General features: G+C 37.5%; 1 protein-coding gene across 5 annotated transcripts in view; it reads right to left on the reverse strand.

Annotated features, from left to right (window-relative positions):
- Positions 1-6279: 6279 nt before the first annotated feature.
- LOC128983669 (beta-mannosidase) overlaps positions 6280-18338 on the reverse strand; it is a 254706-nt gene continuing 242647 nt past the window's right edge. For all 5 annotated transcript variants that reach the window (XM_054403053.1, XM_054403052.1, XM_054403051.1 and 2 more), the window contains one exon: positions 6280-6578. In XM_054403053.1, coding sequence (XP_054259028.1) covers positions 6333-6578 — 246 coding nt within the window. In that variant the 3' untranslated portion in view covers positions 6280-6332. The remainder of the gene's footprint in view (positions 6579-18338) is intronic.

An 18338-nucleotide genomic window follows, 5' to 3' on the forward strand; every position in this document is an offset into this window, starting at 1 on the left:
ACATTAATCCATTCCCAAACTCAACACTGCTTACCTTTACTACTTCCTTCCCCACGCCCTACGTCGTGGACCTGTTTCCCTCTCTTCCCATAGCATTTTAGGATTGGAGATACATTAATGTAATTGCCAAAAGACAGTTCTCACACTCTGCACTGCTAGCCTTACTACTTCCTTCACCATTTACTACGTCATAGACCTGTTTCCTTCCTTTCTCATAGCATTTAAGTATTACAGTACAGACAGATTCATTTATCTAACAGCCCAAACGGTTCCCCTCTCTGCACTGCCAGCCTTTACTACTTCCTTCACCACTTCCTACGTCGTAGGGCCTGTTTCCTTCCCTTCTCATAGCGTTTTACTATTGAAGATACATTAATCTAACTGCCACAGACGGAACTCACACTATGCTGATGCTCATACTTTACTACTTCCTAAGCCACTTCCTACGTCGTGGACCTGTATTCATCACTTTCCATAGCATTTTAGTATTTTAGATACGTTAATCTAATTGCCACAAACATTCCCACACTCCGTACTGCTAGCCTTTACTACTTCTTTCACCATTTCCTATGTCGTGGGCATGCTTCCATCCCTTCTCATAGCATTTCAGCATTGCAGATACATTAAAACTGCTACAAACGGTTTCCAGTTCCCACACTCCACACTGCTCACCTTACTACTTCTTTACCACTTCCTACGTCGGGGACCTGTTTTCCTCCCTTCCCATAGCATTTTAGGATTGCAGATACCTTAATCTAATCGTCACAAACAGTTCCCACAGTCCGGACTGCTTGCCTTTACTACTTCCTTCACCACTTCCTACGTCACGGACCTGTTTTCCTCCATTCCCATAGCATTTTAGGATTGCAGATATCTTATCTAATGGTCACAAACAGTTCCCACAGTCCGGACTGCTTGCCTTTACTACTTCCTTCACCACTTCCTACGTCACGGACCTGTTTTCCTCCCTTCCCATAGCATTTTAGGATTGCAGATACCTTAATCTAATGGTCAAAAACAGTTCCCACAGTCCGCACTGCTCGCCTTTACTACTTCCTTCACCACTTCCTACGTCGCGGACCTGATTCCTTCCCTTCCAATAGCATTTTAGGATTGCAGATACCTTAATCTAATCCTCATAAACAGTTTCCACACTCCAGACTGCTCGCCTTTACTACTTCCTTCACCACTTCCTACGTCACGGACCTGTTTTCCTCCCTTCCCGTAGAATTTTAGGAATGCAGATACCTTAATCTAATCGTCATAAACAGTTTCCACACTCCAGACTGCTCGCCTTTACTACTTCCTTCACCACTTCCTACGTCGTGGACCTGTTTCCTCCCTTCCCATAGAATTTTAGGAATGCAGATACCTTAATCTAATCGTAATAAACAGTTTCCACACACCAGACTGCTCACCTTCACTACTTCCTTCACCACTTCATACGTCACGGACCTCAAGCTAGTGTCGTCATTTGATTATATTTATGATCCATACCGTTTCTGTTCTAATATCTGTGGAATAATGCTATCAGCTATTTCTTTATCTACTGCATTCAAAAGTCAACAGCTGATCATATGTCTTTGTTTATGTGTCAAATACTGCTTTCATAAGGATTACATTGAAACATTGAGACCCAGTGGGGCAAATTCCTGAGAGACTTTTTTAACGCCATATAGATTTTGGCACTCACCAATATGGTCTTTATTACCATGCAAAATTTGAAAACGATAGATTCAGCCGTCTAGGAGGAGTTTGCGTATTACAAAATGCATAAGAGTCGACGTATAAGAGTTTCGCTCGCTCCGCTCAATAAAGGCAACCAAAAGCAGTTTTCAATTTAAAGAAAGAAACGCATGTATAAACATACACTGATTTTGTTGAAATTAAATATTTACTATTTAAATTTGGGTTGCGTACATATTACAATGTAAAAAAAACATCAAATTGTCAAGGTTTTTTGCTCCTTCTTATCTTTGACATTTAGTGGGTTTAAGTAAAAAAGTATTTAACAACTCAAGAATCTCGTAAAAATCTAAACTATATAATTTCAACAATGTAAGGTAGTTCTTGTTATATAGTATAAGCCAGACAACAGATACAAAGCTACATGGAAACTAAAAGTGCAGAGATTTTACTCCATACATAACACAGCAAAAGATGGGTATTTACTCAGGGGAGGTATAGAAGAGGCTACGATGACAGCTGAGAGCTGAGGGAACGCCATTACCGTAACAAAACGTTCAATAGCCACCGGCCTCGGTGGTCTATTGGTTAGCGTGCCGGGCTGATATACTGTAGGTCCCGGGTTCGAATCCCGCTGGTAGCGTTGACTTTTTGTCCAAGATTTTTTTATTATCAGCAAGTTTGGTTGGTTTGGTTTGGTTATTACAGTTTAATTTTATTATTAAGTCATTATAAAATTTTAATTGAGCAATTTCTAGTTTTATTTAATAAACAGAATTATTTTTCCGATTACTAAACTTTTGTTATATTATTTCTTTATCAGCAAGTTTGGTTAGTTCGGTTAGGTTATGATAGTTTAATTTTATAATTAAAAAATAGTAAAATTGAATTTGAGGCATTTATAATTTTATTTTATGAACAGAACTATTTTTGCGATTAGTAAACCTTCATTGCCAAAGTGCTCTCTACTACAGCGCTGTTCGCGGAGGAATTTTGAACTAAATGCCTCATTTGTACCTCCCCTAAGTCAGACCCGCAAAAGATGTCCTGTCAGTTTGTCAAGTTGTGTGTGTTTAAACATGAAATAATGTCAGCAAATATTAAAAGTTAAAAATATTGAAATTTTTATGAAAGGATTACATTAAAAATACTTCAATTATGTTTATAGTCTATTCTACACTTCACTAACAGTAAGTTGAAGGTTATGTTGAACTACTTTATCTTGGCCCAGTACTTGAAAAACTAATGATTTTAAGTCAATTATGGGCACCACAAATTAACCAACTTCACTTCTTAACAGGTACTTTTTTTCCAGTGCCAGTAAGTAGTATGGCCTCTTCAATAAATAATCCTTGAGTAAAATCTAGAATTTTTCTATTTCTGTAATATTTTTTATTTCCTTTGCGATCTTGTTGTAAATTTCTGTTGTTGACTCTCTACTGTATTGGCAAAGGGGGATCCGCGGGCTCTTATCGCCGCCACTGAAATCTTGTCTTACATTAAATTCATTTAGGTTAATTTTTTTGTATACTGCATAGTTGATTAATGTATAAATTAATTGTCATAATTCTAAGCCTGATGAAAAGAGGTCTTTGTATTGATCCACAGGACCCGCTCCAGAAATGGCCTGAATAGTTTTTTTTCTGTAAAATAAGAATTTCATCTGAATAAAACGAATGCCCCCACAGCATTAGCCCATAGAATATAATGTGACTGAAAAAAGTGAAGTATGCCATCCTTAAATAATCAAAAGTAACAAAATCTTTGAGTTTCCAGATTAGGAAATTGACGCGGGATATTTTTTATAGATGTTTTCTATTTGTTCTTGCCAATTTAATCTAGAATCTATACAAAAACCCAGCAATTTGACTGAATGTTTTTCAATTTCATTGGAAAGACCAATTAATTAAAATATTCTGCGTTTCATCCTGATTACATTCAAGCTTATTCGCCCAAAACTAAACAGAAGCTAGGTTTATGGCTTCATTGGTAATTGCAAAGATTACATATGCTACGCAAAATAGATATTGCACCTTACGGCAATTTTGTGCCAAGTCGTTTTTGGATGGGGCCACCTTCACGTAGTTGGGTGGTCCCTCAACAGAGGCGCTGTGTCAAGTCTCGATCTGCATTACCGGTACCATTCAAATTCGGGTGAGTTCGGTAATGTTCGCGTGCTCGGGATTAACTTGCCTGTATGCAACGCACTCGCCGACCCGTCGTCATCGTATCTCTAGTTTGAAAGCGCACAGCTGTCATTAATGTACCATATCTTTATCTTTTTACAAAAATGTTAGTTTTTTTAATTTAAAATTAAAGTGACCACGTAACAAAGAGCTAAAGAATACTAAAGGTTTACTGATATAAACACGAATTAATAAAAATCTTCAAAAATTGCAGTCACAAAATAAGCTTAATTTGTTATACTAGTTTTTCTGCATTGAATTTTAGCGTACGTTTAGAGAACCCTCAACAATTTAGAAATTTATAAATCTTACAAGTTTTTAATAATTAGTGACTATTTGTGAGTTCGTCGACTTTTCTGTTTTCGGAATTTTTATCCACAAAGTTTGCTTCCGGATTTCTAGACCCACGCAATATCTTGCTACTAACTCACGATGAGGAATGTATGGTTAGTCAACTACTACCTAACCATTCACTAGCCACTTGACCTTTTTAAACATAGCAATGTACACATAGTTTGTAGGAAGAACATTTATCTACACAGATCGGCATTTGTTTTCAAACTACGTATTATCTCGTCACATTATTGGTGTTTTTAAGTGCCGTTTGCAACTGAGCTTTGAAGAAAATGTAGAGCATAAGATATAAAATATAGATTTTAGATTTGGATTGTTTTATATAACAAATCTTTCAACTGACGACTATATAAAATAAATTTAAGACCACATAGTTTTAACAACGGCGGAACCTTAGTTGTACATAAAATAAAGAGGTTATCTTTACCACTTAAAAACTATATATAGGTTGGAATCACACGAAAGTGAACTAACCCGAGTGACCCGACATCCCAATTTACTGGTATGGCCTGTTTTAAACATTGTATTAAACAATACGTCGAATACTTTGTACCGGAAGCCTGTAACTACATTTTACAATAGGCATTTCGTTCGCCATCCCAGTATATTCATGGTAAGTTCCTGGGCATTGCATTGGCGTAGCCAGGTTTGGACTGGAGCGCCCTGGAGCAGAAATTGCCTAACTACCCCTCTCCTAAATTGAACCCTATATATATAGTCTAGGATACTTTATTTCCCTCTCTTAGTGGTCTTCGTTGATAAACACTTAAACCACAACCTACGTCAATTTTCAATTGACAATAAATTACAAATTATTGCATAATAGTATGACGAAGGTAGTTAATAATATATTTCGGAACTCTATCATAACTCTTTTTAGGCAGACTCTAAAGGTAATGAGACATTGACAGTAGAAATACTGGTGAATTTATCGCTATGTGGTGAAGGGGCTGCCGAGAGACGGTGGTGATCGTCTGTAGAGGCAGTATTGAGTGCAGTTGGTACAGCTTCCTTTTTACTTTTCATATTATTTATAAAGCAGTTAGGTTCAAAATGCAGTTCACAAACTAAACGTAAATGTAAAGCAGTGTCGGGAAGGCCTTTCCATTTTTTGATTGCCGTGTTTGCCATTTATCACATACACTTGTCTTAATACCTGGTATTGTTCATGAAAATATCCACATCATAATACAATTGTTATTCACTACACATACTTCTTCACTCTTGCTAAATCCATCTTCTAATAAACCTCCTGTTACTTACATAAGCAAACAACCACAAATAAAGGTTAACCATAACAATAAACAACAACAAAAAATACGTAAATAACAGCTGGTCATGTCGGCAATGAAGTCTTAGGTTGTGAAGACATTCGCTAGGCTTCGCATGGAAATTTATATCACAAAAATGGCTTGGCTGCAATATCTATTTTGCGTAGCATATGTAATCTTTGGTAATTGTAATTTAGGGTATATGCATATCTTTATGGGTACAATAAGCCAGATTGCATCCCACCAACTGAAACATAATGTTTTCTATTACATACGTACGAATAAACAAAACCTAACTGTGCCCACCTAAATTAATGCCATAAAATTTGAGTTTACTAAGCAAAATGTGTGTGTGTTTCATGTGATATTATTATGTTTCTGTGTTATAACGACGCCTTATGGCCGAACGTCTGTCTGATGATGGCACAGTGACGCTGAAACAGCCGTAACCTTTGTTACACTACAGGAGGTGGTTGACTAAGGTAATATTTCGATTTAGTAAAACTGAACTCTAATTGTGAAATTAAGTGGGTTTACAGTATTTTACTGAATGTTTACTATTTCATAGTTTACAGGAGGTGGTTGACTAAGGTAATATTTCGATTTAGTAAAACTGAACTCTAATTGTGAAATTAATTGGGTTTACAGTATTTTACTGAATGTTTACTATTACATAGTTTACTGCTGAAGAGCACTTCTTCGGAAGGGGGGGATGTACACTTGACCCAGATTGAAACAAAATGGTAATAAATGTTAAAACTAGTTATTTCAAATATTTTTTTTTACTTAAACAAAGATACACTAAATATTTGCTCCTTTCTATAAAATATTATCATTATTGCTGATGAGATGGATGCATGACCAGGGATCGTATTCGAAGAGCAGTCTTGAGCGTGTCTGCTGTAACTGGTTGTTTAGCAGAAAACGTCACTTGTGTTTCGTTGTTCACCATTAGAAACCCATTGTGTGAAAAGTGTCCTGCGACCTCGACTGCATCCAACCACACAAACAGAGCGACTGAGTCAGTGACCACAGTCACTATAAACTCTGAGTTGCTCTTTAAACTTTTGATTTCCGAGACCTGTAAAGCGAATCCACAATCAGTAAAGAATAGAAACAAAAGAAAATCTGTAAATCTTTGGCCTGTGCTGATTTTAACTTGATAGTACCTGTACAAACAATAGGGACCATTATACTAAATAATATGCTTAATTGGGAAATCCGTATTATGACCAAAAATATACCCTGTGAACCTTGCAAAACACCCTGCATCGAAATATATGACAAAGCCAAATACCCAGAAGTAGTGGTACTTTGATGACTGAGTAGACTGTTTTTATACACAAGACATGTTCTGGTTTGAAGTGTTAGTTTACAATCTTCTGTAGGCTAAATTAAACCATCGGTTTTGCCTGCTTATAAAGATTTTGACAACTGTAAAACATACAGAAATGTTATACATAACTTTTTTTGAGTTGTACCTGCATTTGTCAATTAAATAAAAATGTATGTGTCACAACTTTAAAATCAGGCAAGAGCCAAGCGAGACTGATGAAACCTTTACAAATGCTGTCAGTGTAACAAGCGTATACAGCCTGACTGATCACTTATTGCAAGCGAAAGAAACTGGCCACTGAAAAAGAACAACATTCCTGGTAGGATGACTGCGTCCTGTCGTCTGCTACATCATAGCATAAAGAAAGAGAGTTATCCCATCCCAATAACCTCAAATCTCATGTAATGCTTTTAAAGATGGGGGATAAGGAAGAGAATTTTATAGGAAATATGGTTTTGGAATTGATATATTCTTCTCGGCCAGGGGTCCATCAGGCCTAACTTAACTTTCCGGATTATTATTTTATGGCTGAACATTAAACCAAACTGATCATTCATAGAAAACGTTTATTAATTTATACAGTAAATTGATTATAGGCCCCTACCTTCCAAGATGGGTATTTGCAAAAGACTACCAAAAAATTAAAATATAACAGCAAAAGGTCAACAGAATAGTTTTGCCATTGCCATTATTGCCCAAATTACTATCATGGTCATGTTTCTTGACTTCGTTTTTAGATAGACAGTTAAATTGTGCTTGTAACCGTTCACAGTAGTGTGTTTACCACACTGTTCACAGCAGAAACCAAAATCCTTTCGATCCTTTTCTTCATTTCCTACCAGACGTATCATTAATACAATAAATGTAAATTGCCACAAGTAAAACAGAACTTATTTTTAAAAACATTCCAACAACAAAATAGCAAAGAAAGCTAAGCTAGGTCTAATCAAACAGCTAAGGGAACTAAACTGAGGCGGGACTTGGGGCGGGAGTGGGACTGGGAGAGCTAAACAAAACAGACGACAGATCACAAGAAAAACTAGTTCTTCCTTATCAGTTGGCCAGTTTTTTTGTTTGCAATAAGTGGTCAGTCAGGCTGTAGACGCTTGTGTCGGTGTAGCAACAAGTAGAGATTAAAATAGTTTTTGTCAGAGCTTGATATAAATTGTTTCAAGTTTGAAACAATGTTTTACCTCAAAATTGAGCTACTGTATTTTTACGAATACTTCAGAAAACCAGCCCAACAGTAAGCAGTGGGCACTAGCTCTTCCCTTGTTAATGTTCTCTTGAAGGGCATCTTCTGTACACATTCGCTAATGTGTAGCGGCTTCTTGTGACCTTGAGGGTTGTGAAACGACTCCTACACTATCAATAATCAATTATTTAAGATGGGGACGCCACTATGTGCGTATTTTAACCCAAGAGTGAAGGATGAGTATAGTATGAGTGGCGCAATATTGTAGTCTTGTTAGTGTCTTAAGGCTGACATGTTCCTTAGACACAGCTGTTAATTAATAACTCAAACAGCTAATGACAACTAAGGAACCTACAGTTTATCGTGGAATCCGAACCACATTCTTGCCTTGGTATTAACGAATTGGTCTAATTATCAGGATAGTACTGTGGATAGTCGTAGTACTCACTAGTGCGGACGTTAATCCACACCAGGTAGTATCGCATCCACAGTGCATCCCTATAAATATCCAAAATTTGTTACCTCCTAGTAGCTGGATTACAGGACGATGTCACTGTCCCAGTCAAATGTACCCCTCAAACCCAGTGGCGGATTTAAGGGGAGGGGGTTATAGGGGTCATGACTTGGGGGGGCCCAAATGTTCTTGAAAACATTAAGAAATGGCTCTCGAATAGCGTTTATTTATTTTTCCTTATATAAGTTAATTGCCAAGTAAGTTAAAATAATAATTACACAAGTCTAAATTCAGCCGAGCGGTTTCCACTTAAAGGCACCTGAAGACATGGCTTAGGGCTAATATGGGTGAAGAAAGACTGACATGGTTGGCACTTTTCAATGTCCATCAGGATATTCATATATGAAGCCAAAAGTACCCATGAACTTTTGAGAAAACTACAAGTCACGCCTCCATAAACCATACACTTAAAATGTTCGTCATGACGAGAAACCTTGCACAAAACTATCCATTATTTCATAAATTGCCTTTTAAGGTCGTATTTCCTCTCTAAAGGGAACTTTCCATATACCAAATGTTAAAAATACTTCAGAAACTTATTTGTATGTTACTCTTACATTTTATTACCTTATTAAAATCAGGTGTTTGTATTACTAGTCCAGGAGCTGAGGGGGTTTGAGTATGCATAAAAGTGTAACGAAATTTGACTTTTGATTTTTGCTATGGGTACCTAGTAGATGAATAAAATTGATGTTGTCTCATTCCTAGATGATTAATAACATGAGTGGGAGGGGGTGAAGTTGGGGGGAGGGCCGCAGTGCACCACAAAATAGCTTATATCTCGAGAAACAAAAGTCGTTAGAGCGTTTGAAGTCGGTTGTATTTTTTACAAAAATTAATTATTTAATGATTTTTAGTGACTGTTATACTGTATATTAATTATTACTTAAGGGTGTTTGCATAGGCGGATCTAGGCCCCAAAATGTGGGGGGGCTAAACCGGGGGTCCTTCCCCCAAAAATGTTTGAAAAAAATAAGTTCCAAAGCGTATTTTAGGCTATTATGGAAATCAAAATAAAAGGAATTACGGATTCAGTGAACACGGTGAACATACTTGAAGGACCTTGTAATCGGCTAATTTACACATTATGGAAAATAGCTGCCACATAAGGTAAAAGAAAGGAACAGACTGATCCAAACCCTAAATGTGTGTGTACTGTGTACCAACCCGTAGTTTTCCGTCAAAATAAAACATATTTTTTGAATTTTTTTTCGGCACAGTTTGACATGTCTAACGTGTTCATTTGACTTTTGGTTCTCGAGATATATGCTATTTTGTGCGCCCCCCCAACTTCACCCTCTCCCACCATGCTATTAACTACCTAGGAATGCGACAACATCGATTTTCTTCATCTACGAGGTACCCATAATCAAAAGTCAAATTTCATTACACTTTTATCCATGCTCAAACCCCCTCAGCGACTATACTGTATTCTATTTCAGCTTAACTTAACCAATCAATAGTTTTATTAATACTTATGAAGTCAAATGGGATGAAGCCCTTGGATAATAGCTAGTTTTAATCAACACCGAATCTGTTATAGTTAGATTAGGCAAAAAGAAACATAGGCACGAGTTTGTTTTGTAATCTACAAAAAAAAAAAAAAAAAAAAAAAAAAAAAAAAAAAAAAAAAAAAAAAATTGTAAACTATGTAATGTAAATTTACATAATTAAAGTAGTATACAGGGTGTTTTTTTAAAAACTTGCATCTTTATTTATGTAAAAACCGCAATAGATAGAAATATGCAGTTTGCGGGAATCAACTATTGACTATTGATTGTAGGGGGCCCAATTGTTTTGAATTCAACGTTACATTCACTTTCCCCCCCCTGCCTCCAACTTATTATTTTTAAATAGCAAGGTACCGCTTGTGACATATCAAATGAAAGAGCATAAAAAAAGAAAATGTTTGATGAAAAAAAATTAAAAATCGGTTCGTAAATTTGCGAGATATTTCCCCCCCCCCCTTCCCCGGAACTTGATTTTTTTTAATAGCAAAGTACCCCTTGTGACATATCAAATGAAAGAGCATGAAAAAAGAAAATTTTTGGTGAAATTTATTTTTCATTTTATATGTCACAAGGGCGGGTACCTTGCTATTAAAAAACAAGTTACGGGTAGGGGTAAAAGGGGGGGATTATCTCACAAATTCAAGAGCCGATTTTAAATTTTTTTCCACCAAAAATTTTCTTTTTTCATGCTCTTTCATTTGATACGTCACAAGGGGTACTTTGCTATTAAAAAAATAATCAAGTTCCGGGGAAGGGGGGGAAATATCTCGCAAATTTATAAACCGATTTTTAATTTTTTTTCATCAAACATTTTCTTTATTCATGCTCATTCATTTGATATGTCACAAGCGGTACCTTGCTATTTAAAAAAATAAGTTGGGGGGGAATGTGAATGTAACGTTGAACTCAAAACAATTGGGCCCCCTACTTCAATAGATGATTCCCGCAAACTGCATATTTCTATCTATTGCGGTTTTTGCATAAATAAAGATGCAAGTTTTAAAAAAAACACCCTGTATATAAATTGTCAGCTTAAAAATTGCTTATTTGTTTCTCAGTATTATTTACTCCTCTTTACATCTTTAATAGAACTTACCAAACTATGAATTTTTTTCACTAATGTTGTCATTTAAATTCTTGGGTGTGGTGGTGGAATTTACAGTATTATTTGGAAAAAAATTGGTAAAATAGGAGAAGAGAATTATTTTGTTTTATTTCTGAATTCTTAGGCTGTTAAATAAACAAGATAAATGTTCTCTACACTAATAGCAAGAAACTAAAATAGTGCAATAAAAATGGTCTTTTAATGTTTTTTGCTTGCCTTGCTTAACAATATAATTTCTCATATTAAGTTTTCAGATGGCCTAGAAATTCGTTTTAGAGTCTTACAAATCTCTATAATTTTCACCAAACCGATATTTAGGAATTTACAGTATTATTTGGGAAAAATGTGGTAAAATAGTAGAGTAGAAGAGAATTATTTTGTTTTATTTCTGAATTCTTAGGCTGCTAAATAAACAAGATAAATGTTCTCTACACAAATAGCAAGAAACTAAAATAGTGCAATAAAAATTGTCTTTTAATTTTTTTTGCTTGCCTTGCTTAACAATATAATTTCTCATATTAAGTTTTCAGATAGCCTAGAAATGCGTTTTAGAGTCTAACAATTCTCCACAATTTTCACCAGACCCCCCCCCCTCCCAAATTACACCCTAAATCCCCTGCCAACTGCTAATCCCCTTAAAAAAAAACCCCAATCGGTTGCACTTTTAGGGCACACACATTGAATTCAATTCATATGAAAAAAGTACACAAATCTTTTATAACAAACATATAGACTCAAACCTCTTGGAAGCTGGAACGGGTGAGGTTTGTCTGAGTTTTCAGTTGTCCGAGTTTGTTAAAATTACAAAATGTTAAGAAAATCAGTTGTCTGAGGTTTGATAAATAACTAATAATTTTTTGATAAATCAACTGTCCGAGTTTTCATTTGTCCAAGTTTATTAAATTAAATTATATTAAAATATCAGTTGTCCGAGTTTTTATTTGTCCAAGGTTGATTTGAATTAGTAATATTTTGTTAAATCAACTGTCCGTGTTTTCATTTGTCCGAGGTTTTAAATTGTAAACAACAATTTTAAAATATAATTTGTCTGATTTTTCAACTGTCCAAGTATCAGCGCCAAAAGTGACTCTGCTATCGAGCCGCTAGCACAGTCCGTGCAGGGGGTTAAGGGTAGTTCCTCGGACAGCCAAGGCTGCACTGATATCTGAAACTGAGGAACTATTTCTTCCCCAGGGGCATCAGAAATGGTGCTCAAGACCGTCCAAGAAGGCCAGTACAAAATGAAGTACAGGCCTGTGTAGTCCAATGACAGACTTGTTCACTTTGTGGCCAAAACCAAGACTGATGAGCAAGGAGAGTGTGACCAACAGGTCAAAAGCACTCCTATTGCTAGTGTAAACGTGGAGAAAGGCCTACTAAAATCTGATGATGAAGACAAGCTCCCAGAAACTGGAAAGGAACAAAAAAACAAACGACTTTCCAGGGGAGAGCTACGAAGACGAAGGATAGCGGAAGCTTCAGCCAAAGGCGAAAAGGTGCTATCCAGAAGTAAGGGGAGCAAGCACCCGAACTCTGCTTCCCAGGATGCGGGGGAAAAGCAGGGCGAGGGCGGCATTCCCAAAGCCGACTCTATTGAAGCCTCCAGAAGGACAGGTGGAAGGAGGGGGCAAGAGCACCTGACACCTGAGGATGCTGAGGGGTCGGGTGTTTCACAGAGAACACCGGCACCCACCTATTCGGAGACACTGTCCGTGGAGAAGATGGCAATCGCCAGAACTGAACACCCGGACAGGAAACTGACAGAGGTTGAAGCCAATAAAGTCAAGGGGGAGCTGTCCAGACGGACCATTCGTGGCAAAGACGTCAGGATAAGCAGCTGCCATCTTGAAGGCGGATGCCTAGTGGTCGGCTGTACTAACGCAACCACAAAGGACTGGCTGGTCAAGCAGGTTCAGGAGCTGAGCCCCTTTGAGGGTAACTCGCTACAGCTTGCCCCAGCCAAAGACCTTGTGAAAGCTGTGAAGGTATCAGTGTTTGTTCCCACCACAACGGGGGCAAAGACAAAGATGGACGTGATGCAGGGCCTAAAGCTCACTACCCAATTGGTTGAATGTGTTTACAAAATTTGTTATTGGTAGTGCTTGTAATTTGGACTAATACAATTTGGTTCAGGTTTGCACCTTTAACTTACTTACTATTTATTAAGCTAAGTTAAGCCTAGATTAAATATACTTATAGAAAGACAAATGATGAAGCTGAAGGATTTCTTTACAATACAAATTTAATGAACTAAGATTAGGTTAGGATAGGCTATAACAATGATGGATGGGGTTTGATATTTAAATGAACAGATACAGGGTCGCCATCTTTGGTTTAGCCTAGCTCAGTAAAACAAAACAATTGAGTTTACAATAAGATACTGTATAAGTTTAATTACATAAATCTTCTCAGGGAGGGGAAGTCGGCTGGCTAAAAAGATTTTCAAATATTTTAGGCCTAATTTATAAAATAAAATATGTCAATTATGAAAATTTGGGAGGCTTGGATAGGTAGGTAAATAGTCCAACAATGAATAGGATTGGTGCAAAATTAATCAAGGTTGAATTTAGTTTTCTTGTTCAAATTGTTTTTCTGGAATTATTCTTGATGAAAATAAAGTAGTTTTTGAATTTAAATAATTAGGTTCGATCAGAAAGTAAATAAAATAGGTCTGTATTAAGTTAAATTTCTTGAAATTAGGCTAAGCCTTATACAAAATGGAGAGTTCTCACCAGATCTTCAGTAACAGTGTCCAATTAATATAAATCTTGAGGTGGCAGTACAAAATAGGAAAATAAAATATATATCTATATTAAACTGTTATTCTGTTGTTAAGTTAGTGTTAAGTTAAATAATTTTTATCACTTTGACTTTTTAAATGTTAGGGATTATACCCTCACTGAATTTAAGGTGTTGAAGCTGCCATGTCCCAATAGAGAAGGAGGAAAATTTTAATTTCACACAGGATGATCAAAGTCCATTGTGGAAGCAGCTGTCTTCTTTCTTCATCACTTGCCCATGCACTAATAATCAGGCTTTTGTATATAATCAATGTTGGGGTTTTAGAAATAATTTATACTATATTAATAATTTTGGATAAAAGTGTTATTGCAACTATAGACTTATATACAGGTTACAGGTTTTTATTAACAATAATATTTTCTGAGGGTTTGTCATATAGTGCTCCATTTTTAAGGATTCAGCTGTCGTAGTAAAGTGAAGGACACAAGTGAAGAATTCTATGAGACCATTGATGTCTTCCTCCTTGACTGGAGGTAACATTCTGGTCTTCCTTTGCATTGATTCCAGAATGAATTCTGGCCTGCCAAACCACATTTTTAAAGTGGAAATGACCGTATTCAAATTTTTTCCACAAACAAGTAAGGGCCTTACCATTTTGAAAGCCTCACCTTCAAGTGAATTTCTTACTCTGTTAAGGTTGACTTCCTCATCAAAGGAAGCCGTTGTCTTTTCATAAGCGGAATAGAATATAGGCCAATCCTCCGGTTTCCCACCAAATGAAGGAAGGTGTTTGCACAAGGATTGGATGGTATTTGACTTATCTGAATGAATGGCTTGTCTAAAAGAATCCGCTAACTTCTCTACTTTTTTTTTTTTTTTTTAGGGTGAGGAGGGAAAATGCTTTTACGCACACAGGTAGCCAGCCTGTAGTGTGAGACTCCTGAGTTTATCACAGACTACTCACTAAAAAACCCCCTCTACTCTGTTGGACACAGACCTGGAATTGTTTGTCACATTACTTCAAGTCAGGCCAACATGTGACCTAAGCCCACAGGGCTCGCACCGTTTATGGCATTATTTATTTTTTGACCTACACCGCATCCCGGTCGAGGTCAAGCTTCTTGGCGCGGAGAACACCCTGGATGTAAAGTGACACACAGGTCCAATTGTCCTCACCCTCCATCATCATCGGTATGACCGTGTCCACCGACAGCAGTCCTACGAACTGTTGAGCCTCTAGGCGGGGCCTTTCCCAATGCTGGCAGTGGAAGAAAGTGTGTTCCACGTCATCGGGAATGCCTGGGCAAACTTCTCTACTGCTGAAGACACAATAGCTGATGATGACATTTGAACGACATTGGACTCTTGTTCTTTGTCATCTAGCCATTTTTCAACATTGTTATGGGACTCTTCTTCTAAGTCATCATTTAAGCCTATAATAGATCTTATCTCTGATAGTGTGTCTTGCCTGCTACTGACCGATGCAGACTTTAGTTCAGCCCTCACCTCCAACAATCTTTTCTGGCGTTCTAGTTCCCTCTGATCCAATTTTCATTGTCGTTCCATTTAATCTAATTTCTTTTGCCGTTCCATTTCATCTAACTTCTTTTGACGTTCCATTTCATCTAATTTCTTTTGACATTCCCTTTCATCTAACTTCTTTTGACGTTCCATCTCTTTTAGTTCTAATTCTTTTTCCAGTCTGTTCATTTCTTCTATTTTTTCCAATTCAATTAGTAATCTACTGCGGTGACTTGCTTTTGAAGATTTACTAGTACCATGAGAACATGATGTCTTATTGTCGTCTTGGTTTTCATTATTTTTTGTAGGGTCTGAATTCCTTTCAGTATTTAAGTCATTAATTGGAGGAGTATACCTGGGATAATCTCCTGTAGTACACTCCTGTAAGTGCTGGAGAGCCTTTTGAGCGCTCACTTCTCAGGATCCTTGCGGTTGCAGAGCACAGTCCAGGAGGAGATAGAAAGAGAGACTAGAGTGCGGACGGCAAGGGAAGATTGGGCTTGCGCTAGGGCTGTGATTACCTTTAACAGTATTAAATGGGCTCTTAGGGCATTTCAACCATTTAAAGCTCCTGGTACCGATGGCATCTATCCTGGGTTTTTGCAGGAAGGTGGGGACCAGTTGATACTCCCCTTGGTGCGTCTTTTGAGGACCAGCTTAGCCAGTGGAGTTATACCAACAGCATGGAGGACCTCAAGGGTGGTGTTCATATCCAAGCCTGGAAGGGACACATATGCTGTGCCTAAGGCTTTCAGACCAATCAGCCTTACATTGTTTCTCCTGAAGACCATGGAGAAATTAGTGGATAGACGAATAAAGGATAGGGTCCTAGTAAGCCGTCTTTTGCATCCAAACCAACACGCCTATCAGAAGGGAAAGTCATGCGAAACAGCCCTGCATGCGCTGGTTAGCAAGATTGAAAATGCTATCTCGAATAAGGGAATAGCGGTGGCTGCATTTCTTGATATAGAAGGAGCTTTTGACAACACTAGTACTCGCTCTATTGTATCAAATCTGGTGTCAAGAAATGTGGAAAGCACTGTAGTGAGGTAGATAGGCAACATGCTCGAAAGTAGGAGAGCGCAAGCTTCTCTGTGTGGGACGGTGAGAGAGGTCAAGGCTCAAAGAGGGTGTCCACAGGGCGTCTTGTCACCAAATCTGTGGAACCTGGTGGTCGACGATGTCCTGTCCGAGCTCAATGCACAGGGCATGTACGCTCAAGGATATGCTGACGATATTATGTCCTAATAAGAGGAAAATTTATGAAATGAAATGAAATTAAATATTTATTTGTCACATAGAATTTACATAATTGTGAAACATCACCAGTAATATGACACGTCAGTTTTTCAAACAAAATACATGATATTATTTATTTTATTTCATTGTAGTTACCGTAGTAATATATTAAAAAATAAGGTCGAAAGATTAAAATATAACAAAAAGAGTTAGTTACAAAAAAATTCATCAACTGAATAAGGACAAAGTAGTTCCAAATGTTCCCTAAGTAGTTTTTAAAAAATATCCATCTTTTCTGTCGATTTGATTTGGTTAGGGAGGTGGTTAATAGCTTCCTACCCATATACAAAGGTGCTTCCTCATAAATAACTGTTCTATGGATAGGGAACTGAAGAGTGTTTCTATGTCGAGTGTTATATGGATGTTGGTGATTTTGTGATGAGAATGAGGTCAAGTGTTTTTTAACAAATATACATAGTTGATATATATACACAGCATGAATTGTTAATAGTTTCAAATGTACAAACAGAGGACGACAAGAAGTACGAGGTGCAGTGTCAGTTAAAACTCTTATGGCCTTTTTTTGAAAAATAAAAAACCCATCTATGATCGGAGAGCTGGCCCAAGATATAATGCCATAGCAAAGCTCTGGACATAAAATAGGAATGGTAAACAGTCAAAGCAGCATTTAGTCCCGTTGTTTTGAAGATGACCCTTAATCCAAACAAAGCTTTGGCTAACGATTTAGTCACCTGAAATTGATGTTCTGTCCATTTTAAATGTTCATTCATATACAAACCCAGAAATTTTATGTTTTCTGAAGCCTTGATTTGTTCCCCAGAATCCAAGCTGATGGTTACCTTTTCTGTATTTAACTGTGGATTGTGAAAATGAAGTAAGTGTGTTTTTGAACAGTTGGGATGAAGACCATTTTGTTTTAACCAAAGTTCTATTTTGTTCAAATTTTCCGATGCTTTGATAGACGCTAGGGCAACAGATGGGGCTTTGACCAACACAGTAGTGTCATCGGCAAATTGTATGATTCTGATTGTATGATTCTATGAACACTTGCCTGGAACTCATGCAGAGAGCATTGTCCATAGTGGAGAGGTGGTGTAACCAGGAGGGTCTGAGGGTCAATCCAATGAAGACTGTAATGGTACCATTTACAAGGAAGAGAAATGTTGATATCACTAGAGTAGCAACTCTCTTCGGTAATCAGATCCAGGTTAAGAGGGAGTTCAAGTACCTAGGAATAAGGCTGGACGACAAGCTCACCTGGAACAGCCATTTGGCACATATAACACAACGCTCTCAGACCACACTTATGATGATGAGACGGGCTGTTGGGAAGACCTGGGGTCTAAGCCCACAAATGACTAACTGGCTATACACTAGGATTGCAAGACCGATGATGGTGTATGGCTCGATGGTCTGGTGGACCAAGGTAATGCAAACTACCGCTGTAAAGAGACTACAAAAGATCCAGCGAGTGGCATGCCTTAGCATAACAGAAGCCATGAGAGGCACTCCAACTGCAGCCCTGGAAGTAATGCTAAACCTGCCACCTCTCGACATCATTGTGAAAGGAGAGGCAAGGATGGCAACCTATAGAATGGCTTGCAGTGGCAACTGGAAGTATAATGCCTCCAGCGAGCACACAAGAATTGTGGACACG

Source organism: Macrosteles quadrilineatus, unplaced genomic scaffold (assembly GCF_028750875.1).
Source record: "Macrosteles quadrilineatus isolate MER2022 unplaced genomic scaffold, UCM_ALF_1.0 Scaffold_1__1_contigs__length_201487025, whole genome shotgun sequence".
Classification (NCBI taxonomy): Eukaryota; Metazoa; Arthropoda; class Insecta; order Hemiptera; family Cicadellidae; genus Macrosteles; species Macrosteles quadrilineatus.